General features: G+C 40.3%; 1 protein-coding gene across 5 annotated transcripts in view; it reads left to right on the top strand.

Moving 5' to 3' along the window:
* The window catches only part of LOC122549888 (tyrosine-protein phosphatase non-receptor type 3-like), a 221,382-nt gene that overhangs the window by 133,309 nt on the left and 64,801 nt on the right, over window positions 1-23,272 (top strand). For all 5 annotated transcript variants that reach the window (XM_087987187.1, XM_043690067.2, XM_043690066.2 and 2 more), the window contains 5 exons: window positions 3,748-3,904; window positions 11,944-12,110; window positions 14,871-14,961; window positions 15,159-15,220; window positions 20,640-20,786. In XM_087987187.1, coding sequence (XP_087843313.1) covers window positions 3,748-3,904; window positions 11,944-12,110; window positions 14,871-14,961; window positions 15,159-15,220; window positions 20,640-20,786 — 624 coding nt within the window. The remainder of the gene's footprint in view (window positions 1-3,747; window positions 3,905-11,943; window positions 12,111-14,870; window positions 14,962-15,158; window positions 15,221-20,639; window positions 20,787-23,272) is intronic.

The raw sequence follows: 23,272 nt of genomic DNA, 5'->3' as shown, positions 1-23,272 counted from the left end.
ACTATAAGTAAAATACAACAAAAGAAAGAAGAAATTGGAAAGGAGAATAATAATTTTAACTGTAATCATTTTTACAGATAAACAGTAACTGTTGCAACATAGTAACATCCCATTAACACCTTGGCAAGGGCAGATTCAGTAATATATATTTTCTGACATGTAATTCTAGCAGTAGGAAAAGAACCCCTCAGCTTTTAGCTGAAACAGAGAGAGGAAAAATAGCTTCCTCATCCAGCTTCAAGACCCCAGCAGCAACTGGTACTAAAAAAGTATAACTAAAAATCCAGGTTCTGTGGGAGCATGACCCCACCCACTCGGGCCACTTCTATTGTTCCAATTTTGAAAAAACACCCAACACTTCGTAAGCTGTTTATTGGCTTTAAGGGAGATGGCTTGGCATCTCTGTCTCAACCTTTCTCCATTTAAAAAAAAAAAGGACCAAGTACACCTCTTAAAGCCACAGTATTGTCACACTAAATATTTTTCGTGCATATCTGATACTGAGCCTCTGAGGAAGAGGGTGTGAATGTTTGCGAATGCAATACCAGGCAATTGGATTGCATTGTACTAGATAGTGTCAAGCCTCCTGAGGCAACGGGAGAGTATTCTATCACGTTGACCTGTTGCTTGTAGATGGAGCTCAGTCTTTGGGGTACCAGGAGGTGAGTTACTCACTGAAGTATTCCAAGCTTCTGAACTGCTCTTGTAGCAACATTTACTAGGCTATTCAATTTCAGTTTCTGGTCAACAGTAAACCCCAGTTGATAGTGGGGGATTCAGCTGTAGTATCGCCATTAAATATCAAATGACAATAGGTGATTTGTCTGGTTATTGAAGATGATAATTTTATTTGGCATTTGTGTGGTGTTAATCTCACATCACTTTTCAGCCCAAGCCTGGATTTGCATTTGGATATGTTGTTTGGTCATGTTGCATTTGGACATGATTCACATCAGAACCTAAGGAATGGTACAGCCCTGGGGAGTGTTGCTGAACAAAAACCTAAGAGTGCCATTGCATAGTTCCTTCAAAATGGAGTTGCAGGGAGACAGGGTGGTGAAGAAGGCATTTGGCGTGCTTACCTTCATTGGTCGGTACATTGAGTTATAGGGGTTGGGACATCATGTTGTGGCTGTACAGTATATGGGTGATGACATTTAGAAGTAAAAAAAACTTAGAGGGTTACTTGGACTGAGCAGGGAGAGTGGGCTGACTAGATTGGTCTGCAGGGCACCAGCATGGACCAAGTGGGCCAAATGCCTAATTTCTGAGCCAAAAATGATTCTGACCCAGTTGGTATCAAGGCTAGACAGGCCATTTTCAACCCTCCCTGCCTCAGTTAACTAGAGAGAGTTGGAAAGATTCTTCACCGCAAGCCTTCTTAGCCCTGCATCTCCTAGCGGGAGGGGGCAGGAAAGGTAGGGATTGAATTTTGCCATTAAACACTCTCTTTCTTTTCACAGATGTTAACTGTTGTACAGTATTTCCAGCAGTTTCTGTTTGTAGTCATTCCTTTAGCTTACTTTAAATAAAAGGTCCATCTCCAATCAGTTGCTTAAGGGAATTTTTAGCACATGACATTAACAATTTAATAGTATCAAATACCATTCTGAATAAAAAAGTGACTGCTCAATTTATTTATTGGTCAGATATTGGATGAGCAGCTTTATTGCTCCTACTTTCATTAGAATCTCAACAAATCAAAGTGAATTCAAACAACTACTGTTCTTGACTCTCACTACAATTCACCAAAACATAGAATAGTTCCTTCTTCATCGTTTTAGCAGTTTAAAAGTCTAGAAACTGTAATATGTTCACTAGTTCATTTCATATATTATGGGTAAAGCGTTAATTTTAATGACCATACAAAGACGCATACATCAGCCTTGAGTTTAACATTCACATGTATAAGATTTAATTAATAACTATGTAAATTACTTTTCCATAACTGCTCGTGCCATTGGGTCTTGAACTAAGTAAAAATACTCAATTCTAATCTCATTGTCTATGCTGTCAGTTTCCCAGCAGGTGCAACACTTCTGTGCTGTTTTATGATTGCTCAGTTGTTCAAGTAGATTGCCAAACAAATGAAAGACCTCATGCATATTTGTGCTACAGAGTTACTGTCCATTATTGCTTTTGCTGAGCCATATCTTTGTATGACGTCTATTGATGTAGGCTCTAGCAACTTATTGGCTTTTCTGTTGCAATTGACATCATCTCTCACATTATCCTTGTGTGATGAAAAGCCTGTGTTTTTGTGTTTCAATTCTAACTCTTGAAGATCCATATTATTCTCCCTACATTCTTAATCTGCACGTGCCTGTCTTTACAGTAGAAAGACCAGACCTGCAACTCAACCTTCTCCAAAGTGAGCATTGCTGAAGGGAAGAGAGTGGGTTCTCAAAAACACATTATTAATCTGTTCTTGTTAGAAGTAGAAGTTATGTGAAAATATATAGCTCTTAGACATTAATAGTAACTAGATGGAATTAGAGAAGTGAAATTATTGCTGATAATAAATGTAAATTTGGAAAAGGTAAGTTAGAAATCATTGGTCTGATTTTCCTAGACATAAAGACATGAGTTTCTAAAATATTTCTTGGGGTTAAGGGAGCAGTAATGACACTATTGGGTAAGATATGAATAATCTTAGGTATAGGAGATCAATCTTAGGTTATCCAGTGGAGTTATCCAATAGCCAGCACTTTCAACTCCTTTCGATAAGGACAAAAGCACAACATCCTCAAATGCAGTCAAAGGGAGCGAATCAAAAAGGGGTTCAGTAAGAGACTAAGCATGAAGGGATGATGGTACAGTGTACTTTCAATTATAAGAGGTTCCAGGAATGTCAAGTGTAAATATCCATAAGAAGCAAAAGCAGTGGTCATGCATCGGTACAATTTAAGTGCGTACTATTTTGTGAACCTTAAAAACATCTAAATAATATTAGAAACAGTTTGGTACCAATAATAGGAAAGTAAATGAGTATGTCACCATTGTGACATGCAAAGGCCTGCAGAGCTGAATTGTATGAATGCATGCTTCCTTCAGTATATTATATTGTTAAGGCCTTCATCCCAAAGCACCACAAACTGGTTCAGACCGTCACAATCAGGTGATTGCATAAATGGTACATCTGTTTAAATTATACACAATTCCAGTAAGATCAGATCTCATGATAACTCCAGTGATGGTGTAGAAGAAACAGAAATGGAGGAAAGAATATTGTGCAAAAGGGAGAAATTAAACATGTTGATAAGGAGATGAGAAGGTAAAGAGACAGTGTGATATTTATGGTTTTGGATTCTTATTTTGGGAATGAGACAGGACAAATAATCTAAAGATAGGCCTTGCAATCATTCAGGACATAGGAATGCAATTAATTTGCTCAGAGTTGAGATGTGTGGAAATACAAATAATTCCTCTTTTCTAAGTTAATACAGAATACTTAATTATTCACTCTCAATACAAATTCAAAATTTTGAATTCTTAGCTGAATAGAGAGGAAGTTTGGAACAAATGTCTGTCTGAATCCTGAGTTGGGCTTGTTAGGACTTGAACATTGAGAGTAGATTTTTGTTGAACAACATGTAAATATTTATAGTATAAAAACATAGCATATAACTCAAAATGGAACCAGAATGCTGTCACATCAAATAATAAATGTAGTTGACATTTCATGTACTTAGTATTTCTTTGCTTTCGTTCCAAAATCTTACACTTTTATTTACATTTGTTGTGTAGGCTGACGTGTGTGTGCCAAAACTGAATGAAGGAGATCAGATATTGTTGATTAATGGCAGAGACATCTCTGAACATACTCATGACCAAGTTGTAATGTTCATAAAAGCAAGCAGAGAATCACACTCCAGAGAACTTGTGCTGTTGGTTAAAAGAAAAGGTAACTAGTAATTGTTAGATTTGATCAACTATTATAAATGTTAATTCTATTCCAGTTGACATACAATATGAAACTGAAAAATCGATGTGCCTTACATTTCCTACACTAATGATTCTTTTGTTAATAATGCAGAACAGCAACTCATTTTATAAAAAAAAGTGTGTGCCAGTCTATTTTTGAGAATTTCTTTTTCTAATTTCTCTTTACATTGTCCTGCTGCAGCTTTGTGATATGATGTGCTAACTTCTACCAATGACCACATGAACCACTCATTAGGAATTGTGTCATGGGTTCACTCTATTTATTGTATTGTGTTGCCTGTTTATGTAGAATTGTCTAGTATTTCCTTGATCCGTCATAATAGGTTCATTAAAATGGTAATTTAATATTTGACCATTAGGTATGGCATCATAAATATTTACCTAGGTAGAAAGTATGAATATAATTTTTTTATATAGCATTTAAGATTGTGTGTTAATACTGCTGAGTAAAGGCTTCAAACCTTCACTTCCTGTGTCAGAGATTAAAGAGAGACAGACTGAATCTTACCAGAATTTGCCGTTTTGGAGAGTTAAATGCTGGATTTTTCCCTGCAAGGCCTGATGAGTTTTTCACAATATCCTCCCATTCATTAACACCCATGTGCCGTGGCCTTTGCCCTTTGGTGTCCTGCTCATCTCAAGCCAGAAATTTTTAGCACTGCCAGGACATCCTGGGATCCCTGACACCAATGTCATTTTTGAATCCATGCTATATACCCACTTGACATTCTGGAGTTGCCCTTCACCATGCACCTAAAGAGACAGTAACCACAAAGCATTGCTTTTCAGGGCACAGAGGTGATAAGCCTGCTACTTCGTATACATACAAATGCATAGTCTTTCATCTTTCACTGCTTGGTACAAAGCCTTGCAACATAGCTACATCCCATCTTACTACCCTGTCAAATAGTGTTCATATTTTCCCCAATGCTCACTGTGGCCCAGCACATATAGGGAAACTTTTAACACTTCAAAATAGTCACTCATTGGGTGGGTAAACACTCAAGGTGACCTGATAGAGTTATATAACATTGAGAGGCATGGATAGCGTGGATAGTTGTGGGCCTTTTCCCAGGGTGAAAATATCAGATAGCAGGTGGTATAGGTTTAAAGTGAGGGGGGGATTGTTTAAAGGAGATGCAAAGGCAAGTTTTTGTTTTCACAGAAGGTGGTAGGTACATGGAACACGCTGCGAGGGGAGGTGGTAGAAGCAGATATGATAGCAATGTCTAAGTGACATTTTGACAGACCCATGAATAGGCAGGGAACAGAGGGGTATAGACCATGTGCACTCAGTTTGGATTAGTTAGGAATGGCATCATGGTTGAAACAGACATGGTGGGCTGAACGGCCTGTTCCTGTGCTGCATGTTGTATGTTCACTCAAATTATCTAGATCTCCTTGCATCCTTTTTGCAACCCAGTTAGTTTTGTGCCATCAAAAAATTTGGAATATAACATTTGGTTCTCTCATCCAAGTTATTTTAGATATCAGTGGACAACTGGGGCCTGCAGTACTCCACTAGTCATGTCCTGTTGTCTGGAAAAGACCTATTTATTCCTACTTTCTATTTCTTATTCTCTGTCATCTAATTTTAAATCCATGCCACTTATTTCTCCCAGTCAAATGTGCTTTACTTTTGCTCACGAGCCTCTTATGTGGGATCTTATCAAAATTCACTTTGAAATCCAAATAAATATATCACTGGTTCTCCCTTATCTATTCTAATTACATCCTCTAAACACTTCAGAAAATTAGTTGAGCATGATTTTCCTTTCAAAAACTCATGCTAACTTTAACTAATCCTGTTAATACTTTCCAGGTGTTCAGTTATCATGTGTTTTATTTAAAAAATTACCATTTTCCCCCACCTCTGTTAAGGTAACTGATTTATAACTTCTGATTATTCTCCCCTTTTTTTTTAAAAATAATGAGGTTACATTCGCCATCCTCCAATCTATAGCAACTCCTCCAGAGTCTGTAGAATTTTAGAAGATGACCAATGATGCAATATTAACAAGCACACTTCCTTTTCTAATCTGGAGTGTAGGTTATCAGGCTGAGGATTTTTCAGCCTTTAACCTCATTAATTTCTTTAGCACTTTATTTTTCCTAATACTGGTTTTCTTCAGTTACTCCACCTCACTAACCCAATGGTTCCCTAGCATTTCTGAGAAGTTATTTATGTCCTCTTTTGTGAAGACAGAACCAAAATGTGTTCAATTCTTCTGCCATTTTTTGTTCATTTATAATTTATCCTACTTAAGACTGTAAAGGATCTATACTTCAAATATTTTTCTTGTTAAATATTTATTGAAGCTTTTTACAGTAAGTTTTTTATGTTCACAGTTTTTGCTCTCATACTCTCTCTTCCCCATTTTAACCTTTTTTGGTCCTCTTTTAATGAATTCCAAATTGCTACCTGTCATCAGGCTTGCTACTTTTTCTGGCAATTTTGTACGTCGTCGTCTCATTTCTTCTGTAGCTTTGGTTGAACTATTTCTTAATTGCTGCAATTCATGCTTTCATGTTATTTAAATATCAACCTTAATCTGTTGACTGCACTTTTTTAGTAAGGTTCCCCAATCCATCATTGCTAATTTGCACCTCATACCATCATAGTTCTTTTTATGTAGATTCAGGACCTTAGGTTTGGATTCAGTTGCTTCACACTCTATCTTAATGAGCACTTCTATCATTTTATGGTCACTCTTTCCCAAAGGACCCCACATAATAATTAATTGTTTCTCATTTCACAATACTTAGTCAAGGGTAGCCTGCTCTCTTGCTCTTACCATATTGTATTGATCTTTAGAAGTTGGTCTGAAACCCTAATCCTCAGCATTGCTGCTGTTCCATTTGTCTAATTCATATGAAGATTAAAGTCACCCATGATTACTCTTGTACTCAGAAGTTATTATGTGCATCTCTATTCTCCTTTTTAATTCCTTCCTTTACATCTTTACTGCTGTTTGGGGGCTATAGACAACCCACCGATATGTTCTGCTCGGTGTTGCTCATCTCTTCCCGTTCAACATCACGATTTTCCAAGCCAATATCTTTCCTCACTATTGTGTTGATTTAAACCTTTGCTCCCAGTACTATCCCTTATCCTGTTTGTTTATCATTCCTAAATATTGGAATACCCCTAGACGTTCAGTTCCCACCCTTTGTCACCTTGCAGCTATGTCTCTGTAATTGCAATTATTATCATATTATGACATGTATATCAGTTGTAACCATGTATATCATCTTGCACTATTAATTCATTTACCTTACCTCAAATGCTGAGTTTGTTATGATACAATATCTTTAGATTTGTTGGTCATTCTAATTTTTCTTATGCACTAGGACCCCGTTTGTTTTTTGCCCTTGTTTATTTCTACCGTCCAATTTTGCTTAATGACCTGTCTTTTGTTTCTATCCCTGTTTCCCCTTCGAAGTCGCCCTGCTCAGGTTCCCACCCCCTACTATCCTCATTTAAATACTCCCCAACAGCACTAGCAAACTGCATAACTCCCTCCCACAACAAGGACATTGGTCCCAGCCCTGAACAGACGAAATAAAGAAAGCAACAGTACAGAAGGAATTGAGAGTACTCTTCTATGAATCAAAGAAACCTACCATCCAAGATCAGCAGGGTATAGAGAAGGCAAATTCAATGGTCTTGACTTCAAAGTCAGAAGTCACATGACACCAGCTTAAAGTCCAACAGGTTTATTTGAAATCACAAGCTCTCAGAGCGCCGCTCCTTCAGTGGGAATAGAATATAAGTGGAAGGAAAGCTTTGCTAAACTATACAAGACAGTAATCAGACCATCACTGGAATATACTGTGGATAAGTTTAACCCCTTATTTGAGAGAAGCTATACTGACACTGGAGGCAGTGCAGAGGAAGTTTATTAGGCCTTTACCAGGGTTTGGAGAGACTGTCTTATGAGGAGAGGTTGTGTAGGTTGGGCCTGTACTCTGATTACAGAAAATGAGAAACAACCTTATTGAAACATATAACATTCTTAATTGACTTAACAGCATAGATGCAGAAAGGTTGTTTCTCCTTGTGGGAGAGTCTAGGGATCAGAGGGCATAATCTCAGAATAAGTAATTGCATATTAAAGACTGAGATGAGAAGGAATTTATTCTGGGGTTAGTGAATCTGTGGAATACGTTTGAGTGCGGTCGAGTCTGGGTCATTAAGTATATTCAAGAAGTCTGTTCTAAGATGGACAGACTTTTAATCAATAAGGAATCAAGCATTACAGGGAAAGACAGGAAAGTGAAGTTAAGGATTATCAGATTAGTCACTATCTCATTGAATTGCAGAGAAACCTCAGGCTGAATGTCCCACTTCTCCAATGTTTTATTGCCCTGTTTGTACTGGTCCCATCTTCTTCCAGGACTCGTCCCCATGTCTCAAGAATCAGTATACCCCCTCCCCAAACACACACTTTGATCAGCTATATATTCACCTGATATTTCTATGCTCACTGACACATGGCACTGGTGATTTTTGCCTTAGATGTCCTACATGTAATTTACGTATTAACTTTCTTTACTCGGCTTGTAGCATGTCATCTCTTTAATAAAAATTGGAAATGTAGTGTACAGTGAAGAAGGTTACCTCCAAGTACAGTGTGATCTTGATCAGATGGGCCAATGGGCCGATGAGTCGCAGATGAAGTTTAATTTAGATAATTGTGAGATGCCTCATTTTGGAAAGGCAAATCAAGGTGGGACTTAACGGTAAGGTCTTGGGTAGTGTTGCAGAACAAAGACCTTGGGGTGCAGGTTAAAAGTTCTTTGAAAGTAGAGTAATAGGTAGATAGGATAATGAAGATGGCATTTGGTATGCATTCCTTCATTGGTCAGAGCATTGAATATAGGAGTTGGAAGATCATGTTGCAGTTGTGCAGGGCATTGATTGGACACTTTTGGAATATTGTGTGCAATTCTGGTTTCTCTCCAATCGGAACAATGTTGTGAAACCTGAAAGGGTTCAGAAAAGATTTACAAGGATGTTGCCAAGGTTGAAGGATTTGAGCTAGAGGGAGAGGCTGAATAGGCTGTAGTTGCTTTCTCTGGAGTGTCAGAGGCTGAGGGGTGATCTTCTAGAGGTTTATAAAATCATGAGGAGAATAGATTGGGTAAATAGACAAGGACATTTCCCTCTGGTGGAGGAGTCAGACTAGAGGGCATGGGTTTAAGGTAAGAGGGGAAAGATTTAAAAGAGACCTAAGGGACAATTATTTCATGCAGAGTATGCGTGTATGGAATGAGCTGCCAGAGGAACTGGTGGAGGCTGGTACAGTTACAGCATTTAAAAGGTATCTGGATGGGTATCTAAATAGGAAGGGTTTAGAGGGATATGGGCCAAGTGCTGGCAATTGGGACTGGATTAATTTACGATATGTGTTTGGCATGGACGAGTTGTTCCAAAGGATCTGATTCCGTGCTGTACATCTTTGACTCTGTCATTGGTATAATATGTACCACAACCACAGGCTGTTTGTTCTCCCCCTACAGAATGCTCTGCAATCTCTGAGATATCCTGGACCCTGCCACCAGGGGGCAACATATAATCCTGGAGACTCCTGCAACTGCCGAAACATTGTTCCCCTGTTGATGAATTCCCCATTAATGTAGCCCTACTACTTCTCTTCCTGCAGTCTTGTACAGCAGTGCCACCCTGGTGCCATGGACCCTACTTCCATTGGAATCCCCTGGGAAGTCATCTCATCCTAACAGTATCCAGAGTAGTATATCTGTTAAAGTGAGGGAAGCCACAGGGGTCTCCTGCTCTATCTGCCTTCCTCTACTCTGGTAGTTAATCTTCTTTCTGCCTTTTCAGTCTTCACCTGCAAGGTGCCACCTCACTGAATGTGATGTCCACACTAATCTCATCATCATAGATGTGCCACTGAGAGTTCATCTGCAATTCTGCCTGCAAATTGCATTTAGCCAGTTGGACACACTTCCTGCATTAGTGGTCACCAAGTGTCCATGACCTCCCACATACTAGAAAAGGAGCATATCACATCTGTGAGATTTCCTGGTAGTCTTTCTTTAGATTAAGCTCATTAGTTACTCTCTTTAAAGGATACTAGTTATGCTAAGGACCCTTTTCTATTCCAAACACATACTTTTCTGTCCAAAGTCCCCTAACTTATTTTATTTAAGTGAATGGACTGCATCATTTTAATTAGTAAAAGAAGCAGAAGTACTCACCTGACCCTATTCCACATGCTTTTTAACTTAGGGCTATTTAAAGATGCACCCAACCAGCACCATCTCCCCAAATTCATTACTCTCCTCTCCGCTTCATGGAGACACCGATTCACTGCTCAGTCCTTGCAGTCGGCTTCACAGCAATGCCAACTTGCTACACACGCTTCACAATCCCTATTTGACAAGTGGCTCTTTTACTTTTGCCTTTCCTCTTTTTCTTACCTAGCTGCCTGCTCTTTCCCTTCCCCTTACATTTGCTGTTTTTTCAAATAACCAGCCACATTTCAAAAGCAGTTGACTTCTACATCAGTCATTGTTTCTGATAAAACTTTCTATATTCTCAGAAAGCTGTGTGGGATTATTGTAAAAATATGTTGAGATTGCATCCTAATCATCTGTAATAAACCCCCAGTAGAGAAACGGTTCCTTACTGACTACTTGGGACGAATTCAGACACTGTCTGCACATTCACCATCTCTCAGTTGAAATGTGCCCTAAGCCAACTGGTGAACTACGGCATAATCAACAGTCCCCAGCCGGTTTCTAGTTTGTGATTTGTTTGAACGTGGCTAATAAAACTCACAATTGAGAGAATAAGAAATTGATTAACTTCCATATTGAGCTGATTAGTAAGTTAGGATTGAGATAGAGGGGCTGATCCCAGAGGGTATTCAGCTGTGGCTGATAGTGACCCACAATACTTAGAATCAGAGCATTAAAGAATGCTTACAGCACAGAAAGACGTGATTCAGTTTGTTATGTCTCGGTCAGCTGTCTGTAAGAGCAAGTCAAATTTCCCTGTTTTTTTCTCTATAAGTCTGCTGAAAGGGTTTAAAAATATATAATAATTTAATGAAATAACTTGCGGACCCTGGAATTTCCCACAACTCCTTCAAATATCATCTAATCAGATAGTTATCCAGTTCGGGTTTGAAAGACATAATTGCCTTCACCAAGCTTGTAGAGTGCATTCCAGATGCTAAGTACTTGTGGTATGATAATGTTTATCTTCAGCTCACTATTATTAATCACCTTGAAGAAAATCTTTCCAGCCTCTGAATGACCTGGGCAATTGTGAGAAATTTGGGAAAATAGGTGATATGTCCAGGGAAGCCCACATAAACATCAAGACTAAAAGGTCACATCTGCAACTAAATCCTAGGCATCTTGCTCGTGAGCAGCAAGAACCTTATTAATTGGAATTATTGCTCATTATTACCCTGATTGCTATCTATTCTCGCCCCATCAATGCACAGGTTCACATTCTCTCACCCAGTGGATAGAAAGTACATACTAAGAATTCCCCAACATGGAAGTTTAAATGGGTGCCTGATAATTGCAGCTTGCCACTTGCTCTTCTGGACCTCCATCATGGACACTGGCAACATCATCTTAATGTATGCTCCACACAGAACCATCACACTCACTTATGTTCAGACATTGGCATCCGCAAAGTATCAGCCTCACTGCACAGTGCACTTCTGCACTTTAATGCTGCATTGTGGAATGCACCAGCACATTTCATTTCAATGCAGTTGTAAAGACACTTTGTGCACAGCGACAGGTATCCAGTTCTCAGACTGGACCAGAATGCATCTCCAGGTTGCTTGCTCACTCTAACACACGTTCACCTTGCGCTTAGAGCACCTCTGCCTTGCTTAACTTACAAGATAAGATAAAGTTCTCACATTATGAATTATAAGTTACATAGTCAGTTTGATTAAAAAAATTGTTAATAATAAACCTTTGTTTGAAAAATTTCTAATTTTCAAGTTACAAGCAGTCATAAAGAGGACAAGGTGGAAGAGGAAATAGACTTCCAGTGTTTTCCAGACAATTCCATTCATTCCTCATATCCTGAATATGGTGATTCATTAGAAGAATCCATGATTCAGCTTCGAAAAGGACTTGAAAGCGGAGCTATACTTAATCAGTTTGATGTAAGTTTATTCACCTGTTTGACTGCAAAATAATTGGATTTTTTTCATTCATGGTATGTTGGCATTTGATAGCTAGGCCAGCATTTATTATACATCCTAACATTCCTTTAGAAGGTGGTGATGCCTTCTTCCTTTAACCACTTGTGTCAGTACACCCATCTTATTTAATGTTTATAGATTTCTAAATTGTAATAGGTTGAAGGGTTCTGGAGAACAGGCAAGAAAGTGGAGTTGAGACTGAATTGAGACCAGGCATGATTGTATTGAATGGCAGAGCAGGCTCAAGGTGCTGAATTACCAACTCCTCCTTGTTCTTGTGTTCTTATTTCCTGCATTGATTGGGTATTGATTAATTTAGGTAGCTGGACAGCTGATTTGAAATGCAGAGCATCTCCAACAGCATGTTCAATTCCTGTACCAACGAAGGTCACCATGAGGGTTCTGTCTTCTCAACTGAGGTGTGGTGATCCTCAGGGTAAACCCACCATGAGTCATCTCGCTAATGGGACAGTATTCTCTAGGATTATAAAACTTCACTATTATTCTCTGTAGCTATTTATAATGGATTGGCTGCTAAATTTGAATTTCACTAAGTCATGTTGCTAGGAGGAGTGATTCATAAATTAGTTTTTTTTAAAATATGGCTGAAGAATTGTAAGGTATGAAAGTCTTCTAAGCTAATTGGACTAGTGACCTTCAACAGTGCATTGAAGTTGAGTCATTATGGTTTTATGCCTTTAATACAAAAGTAAACTTTCATCATGGGGTATAAATTTAATTCCATTCAAAATCTGTGTGCAAGTTCCTTTGCTGTAAGATCTAGAGGCTGAGAGAGAGATATAAATGCAGGTTGTTCCCAATGCTTGCAGGAATCACTAGTCTGTTTTCTCCAATCCCTCTTTCCAACCAGCTAAGCTTCCTGTCCAACCCCCTCCCCATCACAGTGTACCCTTGTAAAGAGTCAGCCAACCTTCAGAGATCTGGACCATCAGCGTAAGTATGGACAGTCAGCAGATAATGATGCCCACCTGAAGGTAGCCAAGCCAGCACTGACATCATTGGAATGGTAATGAGTGTATGCTGGCGGAGTTATCCAACTGAGTTTGTGACTTTGTCCTACGAAGAGATGCGAAAGCTAAGACAGCGAAAGTGGAAGTTGATCAGCATTTTATTTTGTTTACCACTCTTGCTCCTTTGAATGAGTGCGCAGAGAATGCAGGCTTTGTACCTTAATATTCTTCATTAATCTGTTATTAATCTGCACACTCATGCTCATCTTAGACACGTTAGTTTTTGTAATGGGTTTGCTCATTTTAGCATCAAGTGAAGATTGTTAGTGATTATGGAACGTAGATACAAAATGCTATCAACAACTCCAGTGTCATATGCTTATCATCTGATGGCCACCAATAAGCAACATCCTGGATTCTGACTTCTATCTTCCTGATGAATATGGTCAAATCAAACGCGAGAGTGTCTGACCATTTGCTTCCTTGGAATGCTAGTATGATGTCAGTGTAGATAACGTGCACAATACCACATTCTCTGGTTAAATAAAAGTTAATATGCAACCTCATGCAAGTAGTGTTTAGCTGACTTGGCCCTCCTTAATAACTTAACTTCTCCTTATCCAATGAGTTTTGTTTTCCCTTCATAGGTGAATTGGCCTTACTAAATTGCCCGTAATGTTAGGTGAAGGGGTAAATGTAGGGGAATGGGTCTGGGTGGGTAGCTCTTCGGAGGGTCAGTGTGGACTTGTTGGGCCGAACGGCCTGTTTCCACACTAAGTAATCTAATCTAATAAATAGTTTTACTCTTGTGTGTAATTACTACTGAATCAAGTAATAGATCAAATTATAAGCTTGTCTTCAATTTACTTGTTATTTCTGATCAAAGAATTTGCTTCCAAAGAATCCCAGTTTAAAATGATGCACACCCCAAAATGTTTTATTTCTCAAAATATGTTTTGTCCCATAAAACATACAATAATCAAGTTTCTTATTGAATTCTGAAACTGACATTGTTCATCCATGGCTCAATTATCACTCAATATCTGTTTGGACATGATCTACCACACCTTTGGTGTACTACTACAGTTGTGCAAGAGCTCTTTCCTCTTATTTATTAGTTATCAATTTTATTGGGTTAATTTATATTGGGACAGGAGCTTAATACTGTGTGGAAGGTTTACCACACTTCGTTTAAATACCTCAAAGTATAGTTTAGACCAGAGTGGTGCTGGATGGTCCTGATGAAGGGCTTTTGCCCGAAACGTCGATTTTCCTGCTTCTCAGATGCTGCCTGACCTGCTGTGCTTTTCCAGCACCACTCTAATCTAAACTCTGGTTTCCAGCATCTGCAGTCCTCACTTCGCCCTATACTTTGAGGTAGGCAAATCAGCAACATGGTAAGGGAAAAAGAGTTCAATGTTTGTATGAACAACGTGGACAAAACAGATCATACAGGGTGATAGATGCTGACAGAAATTTCAAGATTAAGACTTATAATAAGAAGAAAGAAGTTTGAGGAAACTGTGAGCAAGGCTTCCTTGTATTGCTTCTTCTCATCCTTTTCTTCCTCTTGAAAGAAAGTGAGACAGGGGAATGCCACTACTTCCTGTACTGAGAGGTTAAAAAGTCTGAAGTGACAGAGAAGGAAAATGTAACAACGATATTGGCAAGCTTTACATTGGAACGATAACACAAATAAATGTGAAAACTCTCCAGTTAGAACTAATATTTTTTAATCTTCATTTTCAAGCAACTTTACAGGAAAAAACCTGGATTGGCTGTCATACATGCAAAGATGCCACAAAATATGGACAAAAACAGATACAAAGATGTGTTGCCATGTGAGTGTTATGCAGTTGTTTCTTGGCTAATTTATGTTGATATGCATTTGTTCATTAAGTAATTGCTTTATTTGTTAGTGAACTAAAAACGATCAACCCTGAACCTGCTTTTCATGCTTATAATGAAATAACAAAGAACAATGTTTAAGAATAACTTTTGGAAATCTTAAATTTCATTTTTCTTCACTTTTGTACAGATGATGTTACTAGAGTTGTATTAGATGGATCAGAAGATTATATTAATGGCAGTTACGTCAATGTAAGTATTAAAGTTCTGATATGGTGAAAGAAAATGCAATTGTGGTTTGGCTTTTGTCTCTGTGAATGGATTTTAACTGTACTTCATAATCAAGGATTCTGCAAATGGAGATTCATTTCAATTTGCCAAGTCAATTATTTTGGATTATCTTTGAACCATCGAATGACAGCAAATAGTTTGACTGCTTACGAACAAACTTACCTCTTGTTAATGTTGTGGATTATTGTTGTCAGCTGTGATCCTGTTGAATACAGATCAGGCTAAAACTGTCATCTTTGGCTGTTCCTGCTGCTGCTGTTGTTGTAAATGTATTGTTTAATTTTGTTGAGATATATAAGTCAGGAAAACTCTATGCTGCATGAATTTATAACCCCTTGAGAGCAATGGTAGCCGAGAAATAGTGCTCTTGACAAACCATCCAGCTGAGTCAGTAAGGTTGATTCTTGAAAAATCCCACATAAATACAGGTCAGATAAGTATGCATATGAATAGACAAGAATAATTTATTATTATAATAAATAACACAAATCAAAAAAAAATCAAAGAACTCTGAATGCTGGAAATCCAAAACGCAAACAGAAATTGTTGGAGTAACTCAGCTCTCCTAACAACATCCGTGGAGAAAAAACAGAGTTAACCATTCAGGTTTTGTAACCCTTCTTCAGAACAGATTCTTCCAATTAAATTAGTGCTTTTGTAGGAAGCTTATGATACATGAACCTGAATTATGGAGGATAATGCCACTATTTTATACAAAAATGGAAACACCTATAATTTACTTAAGATATCAACAAACAGAATTTAAGCACATAGCTCATATATTTATGCTGTAATGAACCCAGCTGATGTTGTTACTGGACAAGCCAGATGCCAGACTGAAATCTGGCTTGATAGATTTTATTTTGTTTATCGGTTTAGGTAAGTTGGTCTTTCACTAAAACACAAAGACGCATTGTTGCAAAAAGGTTTTATTCATAAACCAAATTCTTTTTAGGCAAAAGAAATGAAAATACCATAGAGTAGGTTAAGCTACCTGTATTTATATATGACACAAAACTAAAGATTTTGAAACCGGTGCTTAAAAAAAAAATTCAGTTTATCCCAATAGCACTCCTTTTACACCACTCATGCCAGTGGAAATTCTCGTCTCTTTCATATCTATAGAGCTTAGTTTAACTGTGGCTTCAATACACAGACTGGAGAATCTGAGAGCCTCCTAAAGCCTTCATCCAATGAGTTGAGACTTTCTCAAGCTTCATATGACCCCTTTAGGGTTTTACCAAATACTTCTGGTCTGGACGTTTCAAGCTGCAGTGCTGACACTGAGGTAACCTATTTCTTAACAGTTCCACCTCCTCTAATCAGGAGCAGTTGTTTTACACATCCAACTTCAGCCAAGATTTCTGTAAAACTGCCCAACCAAAAAAATAATTTTCTTCAAGCTATTGGTGTCTTCCTTAATTTTTAAAAAAAAGTCTCTCATCTTCTAAACTGAGAGGCAAATGCACAGCAGTTTACTTTTGTTTGCTCATGAAAATTCTCCCAATATAAACATGAACCTCTAAGAGCTATCTCATTTTTTTTGTTAAATGCCATGCTTCACTGGGATGAAGCTGAAAATCAAGCCCTGTTATTCCCAGAATCATTATGTAAGTATGCAGAATCTGCAATTTACCTGTCGGATAGTCCCAGGCTAAACAAAAAAATCACATTTCGGTGCTTAAGAACTGCTATTTATCAAAAATAAATTGATTCTACAGGTAAGCATCTATGATTATCAACAAATAACTCTACGAGTTAAAATTCTAATCTCTGTCCTGAAAACCCCCTGCAAGCACATACAGACAGGCAAAAAACATTGATATTTTGGGTGAAGGGAAATATTACTAGTGAAACAGCTCGGTGACCCCAGTCAACAGGTAAACAAGACTTTAGTCTCTTCAGGTACTTTGCTCTTCTATGCAAGAGGCAGAAGCAATTGATACGCTAACTCAAAGGTTTTTTTTAATTATTAGTTATGAAAGGCTTTTAATTATTAAAGGAAACTGCTTGCAACAACAGGTGAGGGAAAATAAACTGGCTTTCTTCAGGCTATAGATATTTTACTGGAGCAAAAGATACCCCATCTGCCCATTGCAGCAGTCTGAAGGTTTCTGCCAGTATCCTATATCTCCACAAGCTTTCCAGCTATCCAGGTGTCAATCAGATAATTGTCGGGCTGATGGCCTTCATCATTCAGAACTGGTCACATCTTTAGAAACTCATCAGTAATTTATTGCAGACCGAACTCACTTTGTACACTTCACTGGTGTCGGCCTGTTTACAAATTGGCTCCACCTTTCAGTAACTTTCTTTTAAAATGTGCAGCAATTCCTTCCATGATCCTTAGTTTGAAAACAGTTCTGTGCCCAATTCAGTTTACAATCAAAACTGCAGAAAAATAAAAAGATGCTTTCTATACAAAAAAACACACCATGGCTTCAGAAATATGTATAAGTTGATTATTAAACTCTTTTGATTTATTATTGTCACGTACCCTGATATAATATTGCATTCAGTATTGTATTGCATGCTGTCTAAACAAATCATACCTTATGTAAGTAATAAACAGAAATCAAAATATAGTATTACAACTGTAGAGAAAGTGCAGAGAAAGATTAATTCTAATGTGAGAGGTCTGTACTTAATTCTGACAACAGCAGGGTCCTGATTCACTGACCAAAACCCAGATGCCAGTAACTAAAATTCAGACTTTAAAATAAATTATATTAAATCACACACCTTTCATCACAATATTCAAAATCCTTCCCCAAATTATGCACTAAAAAAGTTTTACTAGTACATCTGTAAGGATAACCAGAAGAGAATATTTTAGATATTTCTAAACCTAGTGGAAATGATTAGATTTTGTCATTAATTTCTTGTTATGATTAGTATGGTATATCGGTACTACGTCTTCTGGAGTAATATTTGCAGTTGTGGTCACCCTGTTATCACAAAGATATTATTAAACTGGAGACCATTCAGAAAAGATTTACCAGGAATGGATGGTTTGAGTTATAAAAGCTTGAGAGGCGTAGATAAGGTGAATGACAAGGGTCTTTTCTTTTGGGTGGGGGAGTTCAAAACTAGGAGGCATATTTATTAGGTGAGAGGAGAAAGATTTCAAAAGGACTTGAGGTGCAACTTTTTCTTAAGACAGAGTGATTCATGTGTGGAAAAAACCGCCAGAGGAAATGGTGGATACAGTATAGTTACAATATTTAAAAGGCATTTGGATAGGTACTTGAATAGGAAAGGTTTGGAGAGATGTGGACCAAACATAGGCAGGTGGTATTAGTTTGGGAACATGATGCGGACCATTCGGTCTACGGTCTGATTCCATGCTGTATAACTCTTGACTGTATTACACCTTCATCACTTGATTCGAAAGGTCGATCTCTGGAAAGGCATTTTTTAAAATTGAATTGTTTTTGAAATTAAATTTTTTTTGAAATTTCAAATGTGTCAAGGTGTATATGTATATTTGAGTAGGAAATATTAGATATAGACTTTATTTTCACATGGACTGAACTACAGGAGTACAGTGAAGAGTATACAAAGTCATCATTTCTGACGCCATACTATGTACAAAGGTGCATTGATACAGATATAAATTAGAAAAATAAATATATTAAGTTATATGTGTCGCGTTACAGTCCTAAAACAGGCAAAGAGAGCAAACCAAAGCAGATGGATCCACACTGGGGGCTTCACCCCAAGGCGGAGGGCCCGTGCTGGGGGCTTCACCCCGAGGCAGGGGGTCCGTGCTGGGGTCTTCACCTCGAGGCGGGGGAGTCTACACTGGGGGCTTCACTCCGAGGTGGGGGGGGGCCTGTGCTGGGGGCTTCACCCCGAGGCGGGGGGCCCGTGCTGGGGGCTCACCCCGAGGTGGGGGAGTCTACACAGGGGACTTCACTCTGAGGTGGGGGAGTCTACACGGGGGGCTTCACCCTGAGGTGGGGGAGTCTACACGGGGGGCTTCACCCTGAGGTGGGGGAGTCTACACTGGGGGGTTCACTCCGAGGTGGGGGGAGTCTACACAGAGGGCTTCACCCTGAGGTGGGGGAGTCTACACGGGGGGCTACACCATGAGGTGGGGGAGTCTACACTGGGGGCTTCATCCCGAGGTGGGGGGAGTCTACACAGAGGGCTTCACCCTGAGGTGGGGGAGTCTACACGGGGGGCTTCACCCTGAGGTGGGGGAGTCTACACTGGGGGCTTCATCCCGAGGTGGGGGGAGTCTACACAGAGGGCTTCACCCTGAGGTGGGGGAGTCTACACAGGGGGCTTCACCCCAAGGCGGGGGGGTCCATGCTGGGAACTTCACTCCGAGGTGGGGGAGTCTACACTAGGGGTTTCACTCCGAGGTGGGGGAGTCTACACTGGGGAGGTTCACTCCGAGGTGGGGGAGTCTACACTGGGGGTTTCACTCCGAGGTGGGGGAGTCTACACTGGGGGTTTCACTCCGAGGTGGGGGAGTCTACACTGGGGGGGTTCACTCCGAGGTGGGGGAGTCTACACTGGGGGGGTTCACTCCGAGGTGGGGGAGTCTACACTGGGGGGGTTCACTCCGAGGTGGGGGAGTCTACACTGGGGGGGTTCACTCCGAGGTGGGGGAGTCTACACTGGGGGGGTTCACTCCGAGGTGGGGGAGTCTACACTGGGGGGGTTCACTCCGAGGTGGGGGAGTCTACACTGGGGGGGTTCACTCCGAGGTGGGGGAGTCTACACTGGGGGGGTTCACTCCGAGGTGGGGGAGTCTACACTGGGGGGTTCACTCCGAGGTGGGGGAGTCTACACTGGGGGGTTCACCCCGAGGTGGGGGAGTCTACACTGGGGGGTTCACTCCGAGGTGGGGGAGTCTACACTGGGGGGGTTCACCCCAAGGCGGGGGGGTCCATGCTGGGAACTTCACTCCGAGGTGGGGGAGTCTACACTGGGGGTTTCACTCCGAGGTGGGGGAGTCTACACTGGGGGTTTCACTCCGAGGTGGGGGAGTCTACACTGGGGGCTTCACCCCGAGATGGGGGAGTCTACACTGGGGGCTTCACCCCGAGGCAGGGGAGTCTACAGTGGGAGTTTCACCCCAAGGTGGAGGGGTCTACACTGGGAGTTTCACTCCGAGGTGGGGGGTCCACTCTGGGGGGCTTCACCCCGCGGCAGGGGGTCCACTCTGGGGGGCTTCACCCCGAGGTGGGGGAGTCTACACTGGGGGCTTCATCCCGAGGTGGGGGAGTCTATACTGGGGGCTTCTTCCCAAGATGGAGGTGTCTACACTGGGGGTTTCTCCCCGAAGCCGCCACTGGGGTTAATGTGTTGTTATTTGTACTAACATAACCTGCATCACTGAAATGTTTGAATTTTGCTCCTTTTACAGATGGAAATCTGTGGTACCACTATCCAAAATAAGTACATTGCATCCCAAGGTCCACTTCCACATACCTGTCAACACTTTTGGCAAACAGTTTGGGAGCAAAGTTCATCTTTAATTGTCATGTTAACTACCCTTACAGAAAGGGGACGGGTAAGTATTTGGACATTGTTGCATTTGGAATCTTGAGATTGAATAATTTAATTAATCTAGAATGCTGACATTCATCTGACAAAGTTACTGAAGACATTTATTAATGGGATCATAGTGATTTTGCTCAACCGTAAATCTAATGATTTATTCAGGAGGTTTGTTAGGGAGTAACAAATCTACATTCGAGTGAGGACACAGGCCCCAAGATTATTTCGTCTCAATCAGGAATTGAATCCTGTGCTATCAGCATGAGTCTGATCTACATGCTAGCAGTCTAGTCAGTATGTTGCTGGCATAGACAGCATTTGTTTTGCATTCTTAACTACACTTATGACAGTGGTGCTGAGCCAGCTTCTTGAACCACTGCAGTCCATCTAATGTCAGCACACACAGGCTGCAGAGAAAGGGTTTCAGGATTTTGATTCTGTAACAGTGAAGGAAGATATTACAATTGCAAGTCAGGATGCTGTGTGGCTTGAAGGGAAATGTACAGAGAGTGGTGTTTCCTGTCACTGCTCCCCTTGTCCTAAGTTGTAGAGTCTGCAAGTTTGGAAGGTGCTGGCAAGAGGCTTGCTGAGTTCTGCAGCACACCTTCTAGATGTGATGCACTGCCAATGTCCCTGGGCAGTGAAAGGAATGAATGTTTAAGATACTGGGAGGCATGCCAGTGAATTGCAGTCCTTTGTCTCAGATAGTGTGAAATTTCTTGTGTTGTTGGAGTCATGACGACACAAGCAAGTGATGAATAATCCATCACAACCTAACATGTGCTTCTAGATTTTGAAGAATCAGGAGATCAGTTACTTCCTGCTAGAATATCAGCCTCTGACCTTCCCTTGTAGCTGCTGTATTTATGTGACCAGTCCAGTTCAGTTTCTGGTCAATGGCAATGCCCAAGAAGTTGATAGAGGGGAATTCATGTCATTGAGTGTTATAGATTGATTCTCTTTTGTTGAAAATCATTGCTTGGTGTTTGTGTGGCATAAATGTTACTTGCCATTTATCAGCTCATACCGAATGTTGTCAAGTCTTGTTGCATTTGGGCATGGACTGCTTCAGAATCTGAGGGGTTAGAAATGGTGAAATGCGATAGTCAATAATCATCTTTACATTTGACCCTACCAGGAAAGAAAGTCATTAAAGCAGTTAAAATATCTGGGCCTACACACCACCCTGAGGAACTCCTGTACTGATAGCTAAGATGATTGACCTGCAACAAGCAAAACCATCTTTATTTGTGTTTGGTCTGACTCCAATCCTTCTGATTCCCATCAACTCCTGTTTTTCTAGGGTTCCTTGACATCACACTGGTCAAATGCCACCAAATGTCATGGGCAGTTAGTTTCACTTGTCCTCTTGAGTTCACCTGTTTTGTCCAGGTTTGAACCAAGATTGTAATGAGATCAGATGCTGAGTGGGCCTGGTGGAACCCATTTTGGGCATTAGTATGCAAGTTCTGGTTGAGTAAACACCATTTCACAACACTATCGACTAACTTTCCATCACTTTGCAGATGATGGGGAATAGACTGAGACTCATTGACTGGTTTGGGTTGATCCTGGTTTTTGTGCACAGGATATGCCTGGCAAGTTTGCATGTTGCTGAGCAGATCTCCATGTTGTGAGTGTACTGGAATGGCTTGGATACGTGTGCAGCTAGTTCTGGAGCACAAAACTTCAATATATAGTGTTGTCAAAGTTGAATTCTGTGCTTTCATTTATTTGTTGATATTGTGTGAAGTGAATAGAATTGGTTGAAGACAATTATCTGTGCGGCTGAACACACTGGAGGATGTTGAAATGGATCATCTGTTCATCACTTCTGGCTGAGATTCTTGCAAATGCTTCAGTCTTGACTTGTGCTGATGTGCTAGGCTACCCTTTGTTGAAGATGGAGATGTTTGTGGATAAAACAAACAGCTGCAGATGCTAGAAATCTGAAACAAGTTCAGAAATTGTAGAAATTCTAGATTTGGCAGCACATGTGGAAAGAAAGCAGAGTTAATATTTTAAGTTCAGTGACCCTTCTTCGGAACTCCGATATTTGTGAAGCCACCTTCTCCAGTGAGTTCTTTAATTTCCCTCCACCATTTGTCACTGGATGTGGCCCAACAACAGAGCTTTGGACTGTGCTGTTGGTTGTGCAGTTTCTTACTGCATGCTCCGTATGCTGCTTGGCATGCAAGTAGTCTTGCGTTGGGTTCTGCAAATCAGAACAGCGTGAGTTCAATTCTCACACCACATGAGGTTACCAACATCCTCAATTTATTCCCTCACTTGAGGACTGGTGTGAGAGAGGAGCAAAAGACTGCTGGGAAGGTAAGTAAAAGCGTTTAAAACACTTACTTCAGGTGTCAGGGCCTCCATTTGCCGAGAGGTGTGAGGGAGGAGCAAAGGACTTCTGGGAAGGTTTTAAGTGGGTCAGATCTAAACCCGAGACCCTACACCGTAGGGCCTCCCTCCCACCTACCACCTCTAACCTTACTA

This window comes from Chiloscyllium plagiosum, unplaced genomic scaffold (assembly GCF_037043375.1).
Source record: "Chiloscyllium plagiosum isolate Xiang-an unplaced genomic scaffold, Cpla_swu_hap1 HiC_scaffold_5, whole genome shotgun sequence".
Lineage (NCBI taxonomy): Eukaryota > Metazoa > Chordata > Chondrichthyes > Orectolobiformes > Hemiscylliidae > Chiloscyllium > Chiloscyllium plagiosum.
The sequence above is the reverse complement of the archived record's forward strand: the minus strand, read 5'-3'. Positions and strand labels throughout refer to the sequence as shown.